The sequence below is a fragment of the Gobius niger genome, assembly GCF_951799975.1.
Source record: "Gobius niger genome assembly, chromosome: 9".
Taxonomy (NCBI): Eukaryota; Metazoa; Chordata; class Actinopteri; order Gobiiformes; family Gobiidae; genus Gobius; species Gobius niger.
Genome location: NC_136860.1, coordinates 5,229,883 through 5,245,793, shown reverse-complemented (window position 1 = coordinate 5,245,793; position 15,911 = coordinate 5,229,883). Strand labels below are relative to the sequence as shown.

The 15,911-nt window shown below is 44.7% G+C and overlaps 1 protein-coding gene across 2 annotated transcripts in view; it reads left to right on the top strand.

Moving 5' to 3' along the window:
• Positions 1-14,380, top strand: part of zmym2 (zinc finger, MYM-type 2) — a 40,745-nt gene extending 26,365 nt beyond the window's left edge. For both annotated transcript variants that reach the window (XM_079562836.1, XM_079562835.1), the window contains exons 12-28: positions 2,104-2,226; positions 2,342-2,492; positions 4,169-4,341; positions 4,427-4,592; positions 4,797-4,825; positions 4,902-5,037; positions 5,498-5,619; positions 5,699-5,819; positions 6,600-6,628; positions 6,668-6,836; positions 7,030-7,127; positions 8,299-8,440; positions 8,508-8,653; positions 12,136-12,250; positions 12,946-13,179; positions 13,420-13,531; positions 13,973-14,380. In XM_079562836.1, the coding sequence (XP_079418962.1) occupies positions 2,104-2,226; positions 2,342-2,492; positions 4,169-4,341; positions 4,427-4,592; positions 4,797-4,825; positions 4,902-5,037; positions 5,498-5,619; positions 5,699-5,819; positions 6,600-6,628; positions 6,668-6,836; positions 7,030-7,127; positions 8,299-8,440; positions 8,508-8,653; positions 12,136-12,250; positions 12,946-13,179; positions 13,420-13,531; positions 13,973-14,195 (2,289 nt within the window). In that variant the 3' untranslated portion in view covers positions 14,196-14,380. The remainder of the gene's footprint in view (positions 1-2,103; positions 2,227-2,341; positions 2,493-4,168; positions 4,342-4,426; positions 4,593-4,796; positions 4,826-4,901; positions 5,038-5,497; positions 5,620-5,698; positions 5,820-6,599; positions 6,629-6,667; positions 6,837-7,029; positions 7,128-8,298; positions 8,441-8,507; positions 8,654-12,135; positions 12,251-12,945; positions 13,180-13,419; positions 13,532-13,972) is intronic.
• Positions 14,381-15,911: the final 1,531 nt, after the last annotated feature.

Sequence of the window (15,911 nt, the reverse complement as noted above, 5' to 3'; positions counted from 1 at the left end):
CAAGTACAATATAACAAAAAAATGGTTTTGAAATAAAATAATCAAATGTTCATCCTTTGGCAGTATTTATGGTTGTGGAATAAAATAGGCAATGCTTTCTAATTTTTCAAAGCTGCTTTATTATAAAAGCTCACAATACAAAACAAAATAGAAAACAACTGTAGTGCGCTAAAGTAAAAATGGCAGCTCAGAGCAGGCCATGCACTCATTAAGTGATAAGTTTCAGTGTGGCTCTCCATACACGGCAGCTTAAACACTCACAGCAGCACATTTGATGTGAGGCTTGTGTTTGGAAACACTTTATTGGAAACAAAGCTTTTGAGGCGGAGTATGACCAGGATTGGACCTTGCGCATTTGTCTGGCGCACTGGAGCTTCACTCGTGCAGCCTGGTCGTCTGCAGGACCCGTGTTTTTGGAGGATGTAACAATACAGGTGTGGAGCGTCTACAGCCTTCAGTTTAGCGGATGTGATGATGACTCACGTGCACTCTGTTTAGGTGTGCGCTAGTGATGTGCGGGTCAGGGTTTTTTTCAACCCGTGGGTCCCGCATTTGGAACAAGTTCTAGCCCGCCCCGCAACGTTGTTCTATTTTTACAGCCGGCCCCGCCCCGCCCCGCAACCATTAAAAATGATGCGTTATAAATATGATCCGTATGAACAGTACTGGTGTGTCAGCCCCTCGCGCTCAGTCTCTCTCTCACTTTCACTCTCTCACTCTCACTCTCTCTCACTCTCACTCACTCACTCTCACTCACTCACTCTCTCTCACTCTCACTCTGAAGAGCGCTGGACAAGAGGGAGAGAGGAAGAGAGCACAGGTCGGCTAATGCAAAGTCACACGCAGTCGCACATTCGGTGGAAAACAGGAGACATGAGCTCCACAAAAGCGTTCTCTGGATAAACAAGCTGCTTGTTTTTTGAAAATCCGACGTATATTTATGCCAAAAACCTGCTCCCGCCCCACGATCAAAGGAGAATTTCACGACCTGACCCGAACCGCGGGCAGACCACGGGGTCCGCGCTGCAACCCGCGCATCACTAGTGTGCGCATACACACATGACTGGCTTAAATAGTAAGAAATATAGACTAAAACTTGCACCGTCACTTTCGTACAGTGCATTGTTACTCCTTACACACAACTAAGGAAAAGTTTGTTCCTAATACAATACAAAAACAACCAGTGTTTGTAGCTAACAGCAGTAACATAATATACAGTAAAAAGGTGTAAAGCTTCTTTATTAAATACATGTACACAACATGTGGCTGCATTGCTGTGAGTGGGCATGTGTAACATTTGCAGACGAAATCAAGCAGCTTTATTGATACTAACAACAGTTAACAACGGGATAACACCAGGTTTCGCTCCATTTAATGAAGAGTAGTTTATTTTTTTGAGACTTGGCTAAAACGAAAAAGTATCTTTATGCTGGACTCACTGTGACTACTGGACGGCTTCAGCACCTATTCCATACGGTTTTCTTGTAAACTCTGACTCATGTTGAGTACAGTTTTGTGTACGGTGCGGAGCCTTCACAAGATCACCACTTCAGGAGGTTTCACACGATAACTACTTTTTACATTAAAGGGACTATAATAATTAAAAATGTTAAAATTAAATATTTTCCTCCCCTACATGTTCCAGCCATGTCACAATGTGTAGAATGAGCTCAGACCTGTTCACCACAACTGCCTCTAAAATCCTGCACTGTCACTCAGAAACTTCGAGTCCGAAGTGCCGTCATGCCCGAGCTTTATATAGAAGGTGCAGTAACGCGTATGACCTCAGGTGGCAGTAGTGAGTATAAAATGGCTAACTTGGCTCACTGGACACAAGTCAGTTTTGTGGCGATTATTAGCTCTTTTAACATTATGGTAAATGGTCTCAACTTTATTATGCATCGTCTCACAGAAAGACCGTCCCGGGTTCAATCATTCATCATTGAAAATGCAAAAAAAACACGTTTTTTGAATGGATAAATAAAAAAGTGAACATAGTGCAAAAATGTTGCTCCTTTAGCACATGCCTGAACAAACTGAGAGCTTCTATTAAAAGGCACTGAGCCTCATCTGACTGCTATGGTTTTCCTTTTGCCTTTGCAGGACACCACTCTCCAAAGCAACACTAATGGACAGACAGCGCCCTCTGCAGACAGCGCTGTGCAGCTCAAGTGTAACTACTGTCGTGGAGCGTTCAGCCTGAGGCCGGAGGTGCTGGAGTGGGAGGTGGGAGGAAGATGTGTTTGGCTTGTTTAGCCATATTTTGAAAATCAACTCGGATAAACTGCTGAGTGAAGCGATCTAACAAGTGGGCGTTTGTTGCTTGTCTTGATACGGTCAGGAGAAAGTGTACCAGTTCTGCAGTAAAACCTGCTGCGAGGACTACAAGAAGCTGCACTGCATTGTAACCTTCTGCGAGTTCTGTCAGGAGGAGAAAACTCTACACGAGACGGTCAAGTTCTCTGGCGTCAAGAGGCCTTTCTGCAGTGAAGGTACCACCATACTTTGAAAAGAACTGTCCTTGTGGATTTGGCTCCCATTAAAGAACCAAACTCCATCTCTACTTGACTACTAACTGTTCCTTAGCATGTTATAATCAGGGCGGAACTGGCCAATTGTTTGGAATAAGTAGAAAGTTCCTACTTAGAAATTACAAGTGATACAATATGGATTTGAAAGTTTGAAAACTCGATAAAAACCAACAAAACATTTTCTGGACTGTAAGTCGCACTTTTTTTCATAGTTTGGCTGACTTACAGGTATATATGAAATATTTTACGTGTTGGTTATTTTCACACTGACAGGGCACTCTAGGCTTGTGTATCAGTATCTGCTCCTCTGAACACAAATGCCCCCAAAAAGAAAATGTTATGTGTGCAGTATGCAGTGTGACGGGGCTCGTATGGCAGATAGCATTAATAACGGCGTGTAAAACATGTACAATAGGCCAGACTGAATGAGGCAGCCTCGCTTATTTATTTATTTGGTCATGACAGTGCATGTTTATGAACACACAGGTCTCATGCATGTAAACACACCACACTGGCTTGTAGCCATGGGCTAATTTCCATCTGGTTTCCCCCACTCATACTCATACTGGCCTATTGTACATGTTTTTAGTAGTAGTGGAAATCAGAGGAAACCTACGCAGACACAGGGAGAGCATGTTAACTCCACACAGAAAGGCCTCGTCCAGGTGAGAAAAAACCCAGGACCTTCTTGCTGGGAGGCAGGAGCACTAACTGCTGTGCCATCGTGCCGCCCGCTTCTGTCAGTCTACCCCAAGGGCAGTTGTGGCTACAGTAGTTGCTTACCACCACTGAGTATGGGGTGAATGAATAATGACTACAGTGTGGCGCTTTGAGAAACTACTTGCCTGGCTCTGCCACACTATTCCCTGTCCATTCCACACGGGAAGTTAGTCTGGTAGCGGCGCAGTTGGAGCACTATGAGTAGGCGGGCCTAAAAGCCTTTTTTACGTAAGAAAGGTTCCATCACAATGTGGCTACTTTATAAAATCCATTTTCTCTCTCCACTGGAGATCTGCAAAACCAGGGTAACCCTGAATTTAGCGCTGACCCTCTAGTGCGGCTTGGTGGTGTACCCGCCTGTCCCTCTAATGACCTTGGTGGTGTACCCCTCTGTCCCTCTAATGACCTTGGTGGTGTACCCCTCTGTCCCTCTAATGACCTTGGTGGTGTACCCGCCTGTCCCTCTAATGCAGATTGGTGGTGTACCCCTCTGTCCCTTAATGACCTTGGTGGTGTACCCCTCTGTCCCTCTAATGACCACCTTGGTGGTGTACCCCTCTGTCCCTCTAATGACCTTGGTGGTGTACCCCTCTGTCCCTCTAATGCAGATTGGTGGTGTACCCCTCTGTCCCTTAATGACCTTGGTGGTGTACCCCTCTGTCCCTCTAATGACCACCTTGGTGGTGTACCCCTCTGTCCCTCTCATGACCTTGGTGGTGTACCCCTCTGTCCCTCTCATGACCTTGGTGGTGTACCCCTCTGTCCCTCTCATGACCTTGGTGGTGTACCCCTCTGTCCCTCTCATGACCTTGGTGGTGTACCCCTCTGTCCCTCTAATGACCTTGGTGGTGTACCCCTCTGTCCCTCTAATGACCTTGGTGGTGTACCCCTCTGTCACTTGTGTTTCCTGTGTGCAGGCTGTAAACTGCTGTATAAGCAGGACTTCATCCGGCGTCTGGGGCTCAAGTGTGTGAGCTGTAACCACTGCAGCCAGCTGTGTAAGAAAGGAGTCAGTCAGACACTGGGAGGAATCATGCGCGACTTCTGCAGTGAGCCGTGCTCCCAGAAGTTCCACGACTGGTACTACAAGGTGCTCTCACTTCTGTTGGCGCCCCCTGATGGCCCTGTGCCATACTGCAGCGTTTCTCACCTGTAGTTCTGTGTGTGTCCTCCAGGCGGCGCGTTGTGACTGTTGTAAGGTGCAGGGAGCTCTGACAGAAGCGGTTATGTGGCGCTCCGAGATGAAGCACTTCTGTGACCAGCAGTGTCTGCTCCGGTTCTACAGTCAGCAGAACGAGCCCATCATGGAGACGCAGAAAGGGCCCGAGAACTCCTCTGTCGGTATGACTTTAATCTCACTTTAACGCAGACTTATTAGGTTTATGTCCCAAAACCTTAGAGATTGTGCCCTTCTGTTTTCTATGAATAGATAGACAACTGTATGTCAACACTGCACAGTCTGGGTTTGAGACATTGACAATGCAATTATTCTCTAATATTAACAAAGGTCTCCTTCCTTATTGTGTTATACTGTCTGTTCAACAGGGACTGAAGTGCAAGCTGCTAAACTCGGGGTATGTTCATTTTGGCACATTTGGTTTGATGATGTAGAAAGTGGAAAGCACTGTTGCTCATGGTTCTGTGCTGTAGGTGGTGAGTGCGAACAGTGTGGGCTTCGGAGGACTGCTCCGAGACGTGAAGAATAAGGCAGTGCTGTGCAAACCTTTGACGCTAACCAAGGCCACATACTGCAAGCCCCACATGCAGAGCAAGCCCCTGCAGACAGGTGAGAGGCGGACACAGGTGACACCTTTTCATTCAGTGCACACTCGGTGATGGTAATCTACACTCACTCACTCACACACCACTTATAATTCCACACGGGAAGTGGGCCAGGTACCAACCAGGACCAACCTGCTCTGCCTCAGAGATTAGACCGGGCCGGCAGAAGAAAGTATAAAATGAGTAACAGACTTATCCAGTTGGGTTGTCATAGGCTTATAGGCTTTGTCTGAAAAGTCAGACAAAAACCTGCGTATTACGCTGTATGTCTGTTGCTCTGTCATAGGGAGGTACCATTTGTAGAGTCCAATCCAACAAGTGGACTGAAGTCAGACATTAGCGCCCCATGTGTGTTTCATTTGCTTAACTACTGAGATGCATCAGGTGGGGATTATGAGGGCGAAAAGTCTGGATTCTAAAGTTACCTGTCTCTGATGCTGCTGACCCTTAATGTGTGTCCTCAGATGCAGACGACGGCCTGAAGAGGGAGTTTATCCCTGTCCCCATCCCGGTGCCGGTGTTTGTGCCGATGCCCATGAACTTGTACTCCCAGATCACGCCAGTGCCGCTGTCTCTGCCTGTGCCGGTAACTCACCCACACTGCAGCGTCTTTTAAAGGTTTTCTACTGTAATGTGTTCTCACCAACAATCTTTACATTTGCCAGCTTCCTGTGCCTGTGTTTTTGCCCACCAGCCTCCAGGGGGCAGAGCAGATCCTTCAGAGCATTCATGAGCTCACAGATGAGCTTCGCACTGCACAGGCAGGATCAGAGCAGAGCACTGTTGGTACGTCGTCTCACCTGTCATCTTGTGTAGTTATTGTTATTTAATTTATTTTTGTGAGACTGTGATGTAGATATTACGAGTTTATAGTCTCAGTATACAATGATTTCCTTTCACTGGTTTATTTCTTCCTAATTTACAAAATACATTAAAAAATCGTAGTTGCTCAAAAGGCGTAGGCTGAAGCAAGAAGCTTTTGAGCGCCTGCCCCTGCTTCAGTTTAGTGTTGAACTGTGACGGGAAGCTTCATACACAGGATTATAGACAGCTCTAAATACCCGATAATTGTTTAGTAGTTTAGTTTAGTTTATTGAAAGGACAGTGTGCAGTCACATTAATAAGATGGCTGCACCAGATTTAGCACTATGCTAAATCCATCTGCAATCCCCACATCAGTCGACCGATATTTCTATATATTTCTATGATAGAAACCTTTACTATAATAATACATTCAACTTAAGCAGCTTAACTTTAGGCTATTATAGAGATAAAAAAACAACATCAAATTAAATTACTTAAAATATCGGCTATCGGACCCTGAAAATCCATAGCAGCCGGGCCCTAATCACTAATATTAATATTATACTGACATATTTAATATTCATGGAATGAAATGGAATCTTATTTGCTAAACACAAAAAAATATCATTTGAACCTACAATAATGGATAATCAGAACATCGCAAAGAATGGAGGGGCAGTAAGTGTATGTTCTTTGACTCCGGTCCAGTTCTGTATCTGTGTATGCTGATCCTTGTTGGATTGTGTAAATATGTGAATGCAGAGGTGAAGAAGGAGCATGCGGAGGTGAAGGTGAAGGGGGAGCGAGCGGAGGTGAAGGTGAAGGGGGAGCGAGCGGAGGAGAAGGTGAAGGGGGAGCGAGCGGAGGAGAAGGTGAAGGGGGAGCGAGCGGAGGTGAAGATGGAGCGAGCAGAAGCCGTGAAGGAGCCGTGTCACAGCAGCTCAGACACAGAAGACCAGTATGAGCCTGAGCTGGACCTGGAGGAGGACTTCAGCCCTGGTACTGTGGACCCCGGCCAAAATGCACAACCACGCACATATAATAGGCTGAGTTTACATCATTCTAGAAAATTAAGTCATGATTTTCTATGGAGGACAGGGCTAACCAAACTCTATGTTGAAAATCCACATTAGTAGAACAGGATATCATTTCTTCTTAGAGAATGGATCCATTTTTTCTGTGTACTTTGCAGGAGTGCAGGAGAGCGCCTCGCCTGACCTCCGGGAGTGCGCTGATCCGCCAGCTGCAGCAGAAGAACACCAACCTCCAGAGCCACAGCCCAAGAAGCTGGTATGCTGTTTTTAATATGATTTTAATTATTTATGATGTTGGGTGATGTAATGTGGGTCTAGTGCAGTACAAAGCTGGATAACTTTCAATCAGCATAGATCTCCATGGAAACATGCCCTTAGCTTATAACCTGCTCTGGACCAGGTTTAGTTCCCAAGATAATTCGACCAATCAGAGGAGAGAATACTCCGCCTTGTCATATAAGCTCTGTGATGTAAGGAGTGAATGGGGAGGAGGAGGAGGAAGCACCTCGAGCAGCAGGAATAATAATAAAGGCTTACACTTGTATTGCACTAAACAAGCCTGTGTTACCAACTCTTAGTCTGTATTAGGCCTTTGGTCTGGTTGAGATGTGATTTAGTCCTGCCTTAGCCCTGGAATTGGATGTTTTTGCCCTGGCTTAATCCTGGTTTAGTTCTGAGTTGTGCTAGTTTATTATTAGGCTCTTTATTATTCAGTACTGATCTGTTATTGCAATGTTTTTTAAAGCCTTAAAATGCTGTAAATAATAAAATGTTTGTGTTTAGGCAAAATTCTATTCTATTCAAGCATAATGAAATTGTCATTTATTTATCCCAAAAATATGAATACGTTTGCTGGCGTTGGTAGGCTCAGTAACTGACCGGCCCAGTGGCTAATGACCTCCGAGAAATCTGTCCCAGTGAAAAGCGCTAAACTGTTGTCATTATTCCCCTTATTATTTTAGCCACAGCTGCCCCTTGGGGTAGACTGACAGAAGCGAGTCTACCGGTCTGTGCCATCGGCTCCTCCGACCACCACCAACCACTCACTCACTACATTCATTCCAAGTCCTTTGTAAAATCCATGCGTGCTTTGATATTAATGATGATTACACATGTGGCTGATGCAGATAATGCATTCCAGTTGTAATAAAGATTGTTAACAAATGTGAACATTCTGCTCATATGGCGCAGCAGAACATATTTGTCTTGAGTGATACATTTTGACATGAATCTGACGATCTATGCGCGTTAGGCCCGCCCCTTTAAACTGCTCCAATTGCTCCATGACCAGACTAACTTCTGCGTGGAATGGACAGGGAAGAGTATGACAGAGCCAGGCAACCTTTGGGCAGCACTTTGGGGCTGTGATGACTGTTTTGTAAATGTGCTTTATAAATAAACCTGATGACCCTTGACCTTGTGTGCAGGGAGCCAAGAGACGGGCCTTGGAGGGAGGCTCTGCACGCTCACGCCTGCCCCTGAAGAGCTGCTATGGTCTCAACGCTTGGAGACGCTGGGCTCTGTCCTCCGCCAATCAATCACCTGACACCAAAGACAGCTCCACACCAGGTACTTCGTCAGGACTTGTGAGGAGAGCATGCTGGGATTTACTCAGGACTCTTGTTCTTGTGCCCAGTGTGCGGCAGCAGAGGCAGCCTGCTGGAGCTCTCCTCAGAGCAGCTGAACCAGGCTCTGTGCTCGTTTGTGAGGGAGGTGTGTCGACCAAATGGAGAGCGCTACAGTCCCGACAGCATCCTCTACCTCTGCCTGGGCATTCAGAAGGTACGCACATGCATTTGACTAAAGAGTGAATTTGCAGTTATCGATTCAATCCTTTTCCAAAAAAACAGTTGGTCTAAAATGGGTCACCTTTGCTTGTCTTGAATTATTTCTGGGATTGACATCAACTTGCTGCTCACCGACCTCTTTGCAAGTCTTTTTTTTAAATGTAATTTGCCCTTAATTGTTCTCTACTTTTAATCTAATAAAATCCCATTGATTGTTATAGATTACTCTATAAATTAAATAATACCATTGTTTCTTAGAATGAACCACCTGGACAACAGAAACCTACCTTTGGTTTAAAAACAATGCAAATGAAAGTTACTGGTGATGCACTTGCTTCGTATACTGAAAGTCCGCACAGCAGATGGCAAACATGCCGCAGTAAAACTCATTCCCTTGATTACATAAGAGTTCAGCCATCGAAGGATTGAAACAAGTTTTATCGGTTGTTCTTCTAGCATGACCTGGGGACGTGTACACCCAGGCCTCTGGTTGACTGGAGGGTCCGCTTATGTTTGTTTTACATGGAAGCAGATATCTCACAATCTCAAAACAGATGACACTTGTACGACTAAAGTGGTCAATTTCATTAAAGGAATAGGCCACCGTTTTTACATACTGAAATATGTTCTTACCTTAGCTTTGACGAGTTCTTTAGGACCTGTCTGATCTTCCCCCGTGCCTTCAGTCACGTAAACACAGCACAGACGGCATTAGCATTTAGCCTCTCCCTCTCTCCACTATAGCTCCAAAACAGGTCAAGATAGAAGCTACCAAGCTCTTCCACGTTTTCCCTATTTAAATATGGTTACGTGAAGTGTTCCACTACAAAGTATCATTACACAAAATTAAACAATGTGGATTTTCTAAGCGGATAAAAGGGGGAACTATAATGTAAGGCGTAGTAATACCAGGGCTGCTTCCGAAACGGGCAGATTGCTAAGAGCTCTTACGCCAAACCGGATGTGCGTCAGCATCCGCCATGGCAAGTTGCCTCCGAATTGGTAAGTCAGTTAGGAAGTAGTTAGGAAAAGGAGCCTTGATGCTAACTATCATGGCCACTTTAGCATAGGGACCTCTGATGCTAACTAACCAGTGATTAGGAGCTATGTGCCATCCCACAAGCCACTGCGCCAAATCCCCCCACCCCCCTCGCCCCCACCCTCGAGTGATTCATGCGCAACCACTCTTGATCGACAGGTGCACATTTAATAATACAAATAATAATAATTAAAAATCAAGATTCTGCACAAGCCAAACTTTATAAAAGTGATAAATCCATGTTGTCGTCCCCACAGCTCAGTCACATGTCAGTGTTAAAGAGGAAACTCAGGAAACGGATTAAATGCTTTTGTTTTCATTTAGTAGAAACTTAAGCCACATGGATCATTTGCATAATGTAGCTTTATGAAACAGCTGTTGAAATAAAATAACACTAAAGGGAAATGTTTGGATCATTTGGATTTATTTTTCTCCTTAAATGTCTTTGTTTGGACACTATGTTGTTGTTGGACACTGTACACTAGGGGGCGACATGCACTTTTGTTTGGCTTGCACTCCACCAATAACTTTAAAGAGGAAGAAAAGCAGCTGTTGGTGATGTCACTTCCCTTTCCCCTGTTTAAGGACGGACGGATTGTTCAAATTCTGCTGACGGTCTAGTTCCCTAACTGCACAGAGATCTAACAGTCGACCCCATGAAAGGTTAAGGAGTTAGTTGCTAGTGTTAGTGCTTAGAGGCTACAATCTGATGGTTTCAGATTGAGCCCAGGAGTAGCTTGGCATCCGCACAGTAAAGTGAAGATTACTGCGCAGTAAAGTGAAGATTACTCCACGGATTTCGAACTACTCCTGGTATTATTACGCCTTACAATATAGTTCCCCCTTTTATCCGCTTAGAAAATCCACATTGTTTAATTTTGTGTAATTATACTTTGTAGTGTAACACTTCACATAACCATATTTAAATAGGGAAAACGTGGAAGAGCTTGGTAGCTTCTATCTTGACCTGTTTTGGAGCTATAGTGGAGAGAGGGAGAGGCTAAATGCTAACGTCACGTTTACGTGACTGAAGACACGGGGGAAGACCAGACAGGTCCTAAAGAACTTGTCAAAGCTAAGGTAAGAACATATCTCAGTATGTAAAAACGGTGGCCTATTCCTTTAAGAACTAGTGACTTTATATTTTCATGGCACTGCAACAGACCTGTTCATGAAAAACACTGCAATGTAAAGCCAAATTTGTGACAAATTTTGACTGATCATACTTTTAAATAAATAAAAGGTTCTCTTATGAGTTTACAAAGTAATTCAGATTCAAATATGTCGTATTTACATGATATAATTTAGCTTCTTCAAACTCACAAGTGAGAACTTTTCCTCTCCCAATAAAATCATATTAAGTTTCACTGTCACTTTCTTTTTCATTAATAAACGTCTTTATGACGATAAAGTTGTTAAAATGAACACTTAAGTGCTCCTAAGTAAACGCGGAACTGAAGTTGTTTGGTGTGTTGCTCGTGGGACTGCTCTCCGGTGTAACACACACCTGCTAAGTGTGGTGCATGGATCTATTATACACCGAGTGGTGTCGATGCAGACTCGCTGAGAAGGAGCCTTTCTTCCCCCCCACGCGCACATTGAGTGTTGGGGGGTAGGGTGAGGGAGCCCATTCGGAAAGGCCCATGATGCAGACTCGCTTCCCCTCACTGAGTGCTCCGTTTCGGGCTCGGGTGAGGGAAAGGCCCCGTGTGTGCCTTTGCCTCGGTCCTTCTGTAGTGTGTGTGGCACGGGGGTGCGCGTGTATGTTGTTTTCAGTAGGGGGCAGTATAGTCACACATGTGCGCAGCTCTTAGGAGGATGTGGGGGGAGGACAGATTTAAGAGTGGCACTTCCTCTTGAGCAGAAGCACATGGCAGTGACTGAGGCCGGGACAAGCCGCACTCTTCAGCGTAAGCGCTTCTTTTCTCTTTGTAAGGCTGTTTCAGCTCTTCAGGCCTGCTGCTCTTTTAGCGAAGTGGTTGTTTTTGTTTGATCCGTGACCGTCTGCAAGATCAGCCACGATCTATTCAACGTTACAATTTCTGCTGAATATGGCACATTCCAAAGTGTGCCATGTTTAGGTAAAAGTCCTTTGGTAAGTGTAATAATGGTCTCAGGTGGACAGAATCTCTGAACTTTGTGGATTCTTTCCTTTGTTTAGTTAAAGTTAGTTATATTTAAATATTCCAGTCTTCTGTCACGTGTTAATGTTCCTGAACGTGAATCAGGATTTTAACAGACTTTTACACATTCTGCAGTAGACGCAGGACTGTTTTTAAAGTTTTGAAATTGTGTCCAATGATTATAACCTTTTGCTGTTCACATCCTGACTTCTGTGCTGAGTACTGAAATATGAGGACACTTAATGTAGCTGAAGGAAGTGTCCTAAAGCCTGCCTGTGCCTGTGCTGTGGCTGATTTCTGCTCTGTCCCATGAAGCATCTCCAGTCCAAAGGCCGTGCAGACGACCTGTTTGGTGATTCCTGTTACCAGCCGTTTGTGGAGGAGCTGAGCCTGGTCCTGCGGGGATGGACCCCCCCTGTGCTTCCCGATGGTCAGTACCAGCATCACTGTTTCCCATCCCCCACACAGAGTTTAAAGACAAAACAAAATCCATCATCAATGTTTTTGTCGCGTTCTTGACATCATTTAATTGGAGTGCGTTAGGGTTATTTTAAAATGTTTTCTAAAGGTACGACTCAATTGCAGGGTTTCTGGGGGGCTTTAACAAACATTGTGCCAAATTTTAAATAAAGAATCTGATTGGAATTAAACTGCCTTTAAATCATTTTTGGAAAATGACATTGCTCATTTGGTCACTGCAGTTTTTGCTGAAATTGCAATTTTTTTTTCACTCAAAGGTTTTGATGGAATGTTAATCTTAACATTGATATTAATATTAACTTGCTACCCCCTGATTGATTTTCAATAAGTACAAAAACATTTAAAAACAGTGAAACAGTTGCATTAGTGTGACTTTTGAATTTCTAAACGTTCAGATAATTTTTGATTTAATTGTGTTCAGGAGTTTGCTCGTAGCACATTAGTTTCTATTAAAAAAAACTCTTAAAGTAAACTCTTACATGAATACGATTTGACTTTACCCTCTGTCCAGTGATTATATGTCTATGCTGTTCACATACTGAACTCTTGTGATTGCAATGACCCATCTGAGGACAGTTCTTCCCATGTGTGCTTTGAAGTGACTGTCTGCGACTGTCTGCGACTGACCTGTGCTCTGTGTTCCAGGCTCGGTGTGGGGCCGTGTGGAGGAGCAGGCCCTGTGGAGCAGTGGGCAGCTGGGCTCGCACTCTCCGGCCTGTCTGCTGCGCTCTCTAGTCTACCTCAACACAAAGTACCTAGGAGCGCGCAGTGTGGAGCAGCATCTACAGCTGTCCTTCACTGGCATCTACACACCTGAGCCAGCCCAGTCCCCGACCAGCCCGAGTCCCCACGTGCCTTCAGTCTCTCAGGACCCACATGGTACGTACACATCAGGGGTTCAAGCTCTATCGCTACCACACATTTCCCTCAGTTTATTCAACAAAAGTATGACAGTGGTTAAAATATTTGTTTGCCGTTGCTCAATTTGAAGTAAATCGTTGGATTGTCACATTTGTGAACGGTCGTGCCTGCATCACGAGCTCAGAGCCTCCTTTAAACGTTGTCCATGACATGGTGTGTATATTTTGTGTCACACTGACTGCAATGTGGACTTCTCAGAGCACGGCCAGTCCAGAAAAAGGAAGCTGGAGGTTGAACCCCTCACGGAGTTGCTGCTGAGCCGAGTGAATGAGAAAGAGCGCCCCCTATATCAGCTCTACAGGGACAAATGGTGAGTCCTGGCATTAAAGATAAGTTTCGAATGTTCCAAGAGGTCCTGCCTGCAGGCTCCACTCAAACCTCCTGTGCTGTCAGGGCAGGAAATGCAAAGTTTTTTTTAAAGACAAAGATTTAGTGTACTGGACACATTTAAAATGCATTTGGAAACATTAATGTTTGAGCAATATGACCTGCTTGACGAATAGAAATTTCTGATGCCTTTTGTAAGCGGTCCAAACTACAGGGTTAGCGAGTAATGTGACAGATTTTTGTTTCCAGATTATATAACCTAATGTATTGCCAAATGATTTTAATAATCATAAGGCAAGAAGCCACAGTATACTGCAGAATCCCTGGTTTTCCATCTGACGGACATTTTAAATGAATTGTTTACAACTTGGTAAATTTGTTACATAAAATATTGCAATAATGAATGGTGTGCTCTTGTGTCCAGTCCTGCAGGTCTGAGGAACAGCTCAGACATCCTGTACCTGCTGCCCGACACACAGGCCTCTCCGGACAGCATGTGGTTTAGCTCCAGCCCCCTGCCGCCCCCTGACCTGGAGCACCTCCTCACCAGAGCCCTGCTGGTGCGAGACCTGCACGAAGAAGCCTCGCCGCCGGAGGACAGGGTGCTGCCGGAGCACGGGTCACAGCCAGCCAATGGAGAAGAGTAGAAAAGTGTTCTTCCAAGTCCTTTACTCTGGACAGCTGCTCCACATAAGTCAGTCATTTAAGGACATGGAGAAGGCAGGAGCCAGCTGCATCATCAACCTTCTCTTCTCAACCACCTGCAGAAGCTCCAGCCTTTGCTACGCCCAGACTACGCTCAGAGCACTCACTGCGCCCAGATTAGGCCTAGAGAGCGGCAGCATTAGTTTACTTCAAAGTGTGTAGCATTACCTGGAGCTTATCAAGCACTAAAGTTTTCTTTGCGAAGCAGGTTTTCCAACTGTTCAGTTTATTCTAGTGAAACAGTTTCTGTGATTAAACCTTCAGGTCTTAAATACTCTTTAAAATCCGAGTTTTTGGGTTAGAGCAGAGCGTGTGTGTGTGTGTGTAGTCTGGGCGTAGGTCTATGGACAGTGAAGAGGTCACCACACTGCTCCTGACGCTCACCAAACCATGTGCTTTGCCACACCCCCTCCTCGCCTCCTTCTCCCGCTGTCAGGCACCGGGTTATCTGCGTAGGACTCATGCCATTGTGTTGAAGATGTCCTGGATTTGCCACATGTTAGTTGTAAGTAAAAATGGTTTTCCTGCTCCTGTATAGGCGACAGGCAGGTTTTCTACCCACAGATGAGCTTCTCCTCGGTGTATAGTTTTCTCTCAATATGGAAGTGGCGTTTTGGGCAGAAACACGGCTCCATTTTTGAGGAGTTTGAGAATGTCTGTCTGAACTCTTGAGGGCGAATGTTGATTCTGTCATGTAGCACATCGGCTTTGAACTGGGAAACACATCTTCACCTCTCATAGACGGCTCATTTTCCCAGCAGGACCGCCCTGAGTCTCCAGGCGGCCCATGTCTTTTCTTTGGCCTTTGATAAAGAATTTGTTCTGTATTTTTTGTTTTAATAAATCTCTAAATGAAAATGGTGGTCATTTTTATTTGCCGTGACCTGCTGCGCCCTCAATGAAGCTTAGACCTTAATTTGTTGGCCTTCTGCATGGTCAGAAACATCAGGACTCTTCAGTCTGACCCGGATATGCACACTACTCCTTCAGTATGAACAGACTGTGGTCAAATGCCATTCACTCACAACAAAGGAAGGGGGGTTTGTTACCGTACAGAGGCCGTATTCAGCTCACTGTTCATAAAACGTGAACTGCAACGTGAGCCTCAATGCTAACTATCTATTTATTTTTTCATTTTTCAAGATCTTTTCACAGGTTAGATAAGTGTAGTTAAACAGCAGATGGCAGTGTCTCATCTCTAATTTCTACTTAAAAAAAAAAAAAAATTTAACGTGATTGCAAAATAAAAAATGCTGTCAAAGTACATGTATACATATAAGGATATTCACATGTTTAAGGCCAGGAGGGAGACGTTGAAACACAACGAATCATAGCCACTTTAGCATAGGGACCTCTGGTGATAAGGAGCTATGACATCCCATAAGGCACTGCGCCAATCCCCCCACCCCCCTCGGCCCCACCCTCGAGTGATTGGACAGGAGCACATTTAATAATTAAAATAGTTTAAAAAATAAGATTCTGCACAAGCCAAACTTCATAAAAGTGATAAAATCCATGTTGTCTTCACAGCTCAGTCACATGTCAGTGTTAAAGCACCGCCTCAGGAAACGGATTAAATGCTTTGGTTTTTATTTAGTAGAAACTGAAGCCACATGGATCATTTGCTACTGTAGCTTTGTGAAACAGCTGTTGAAATA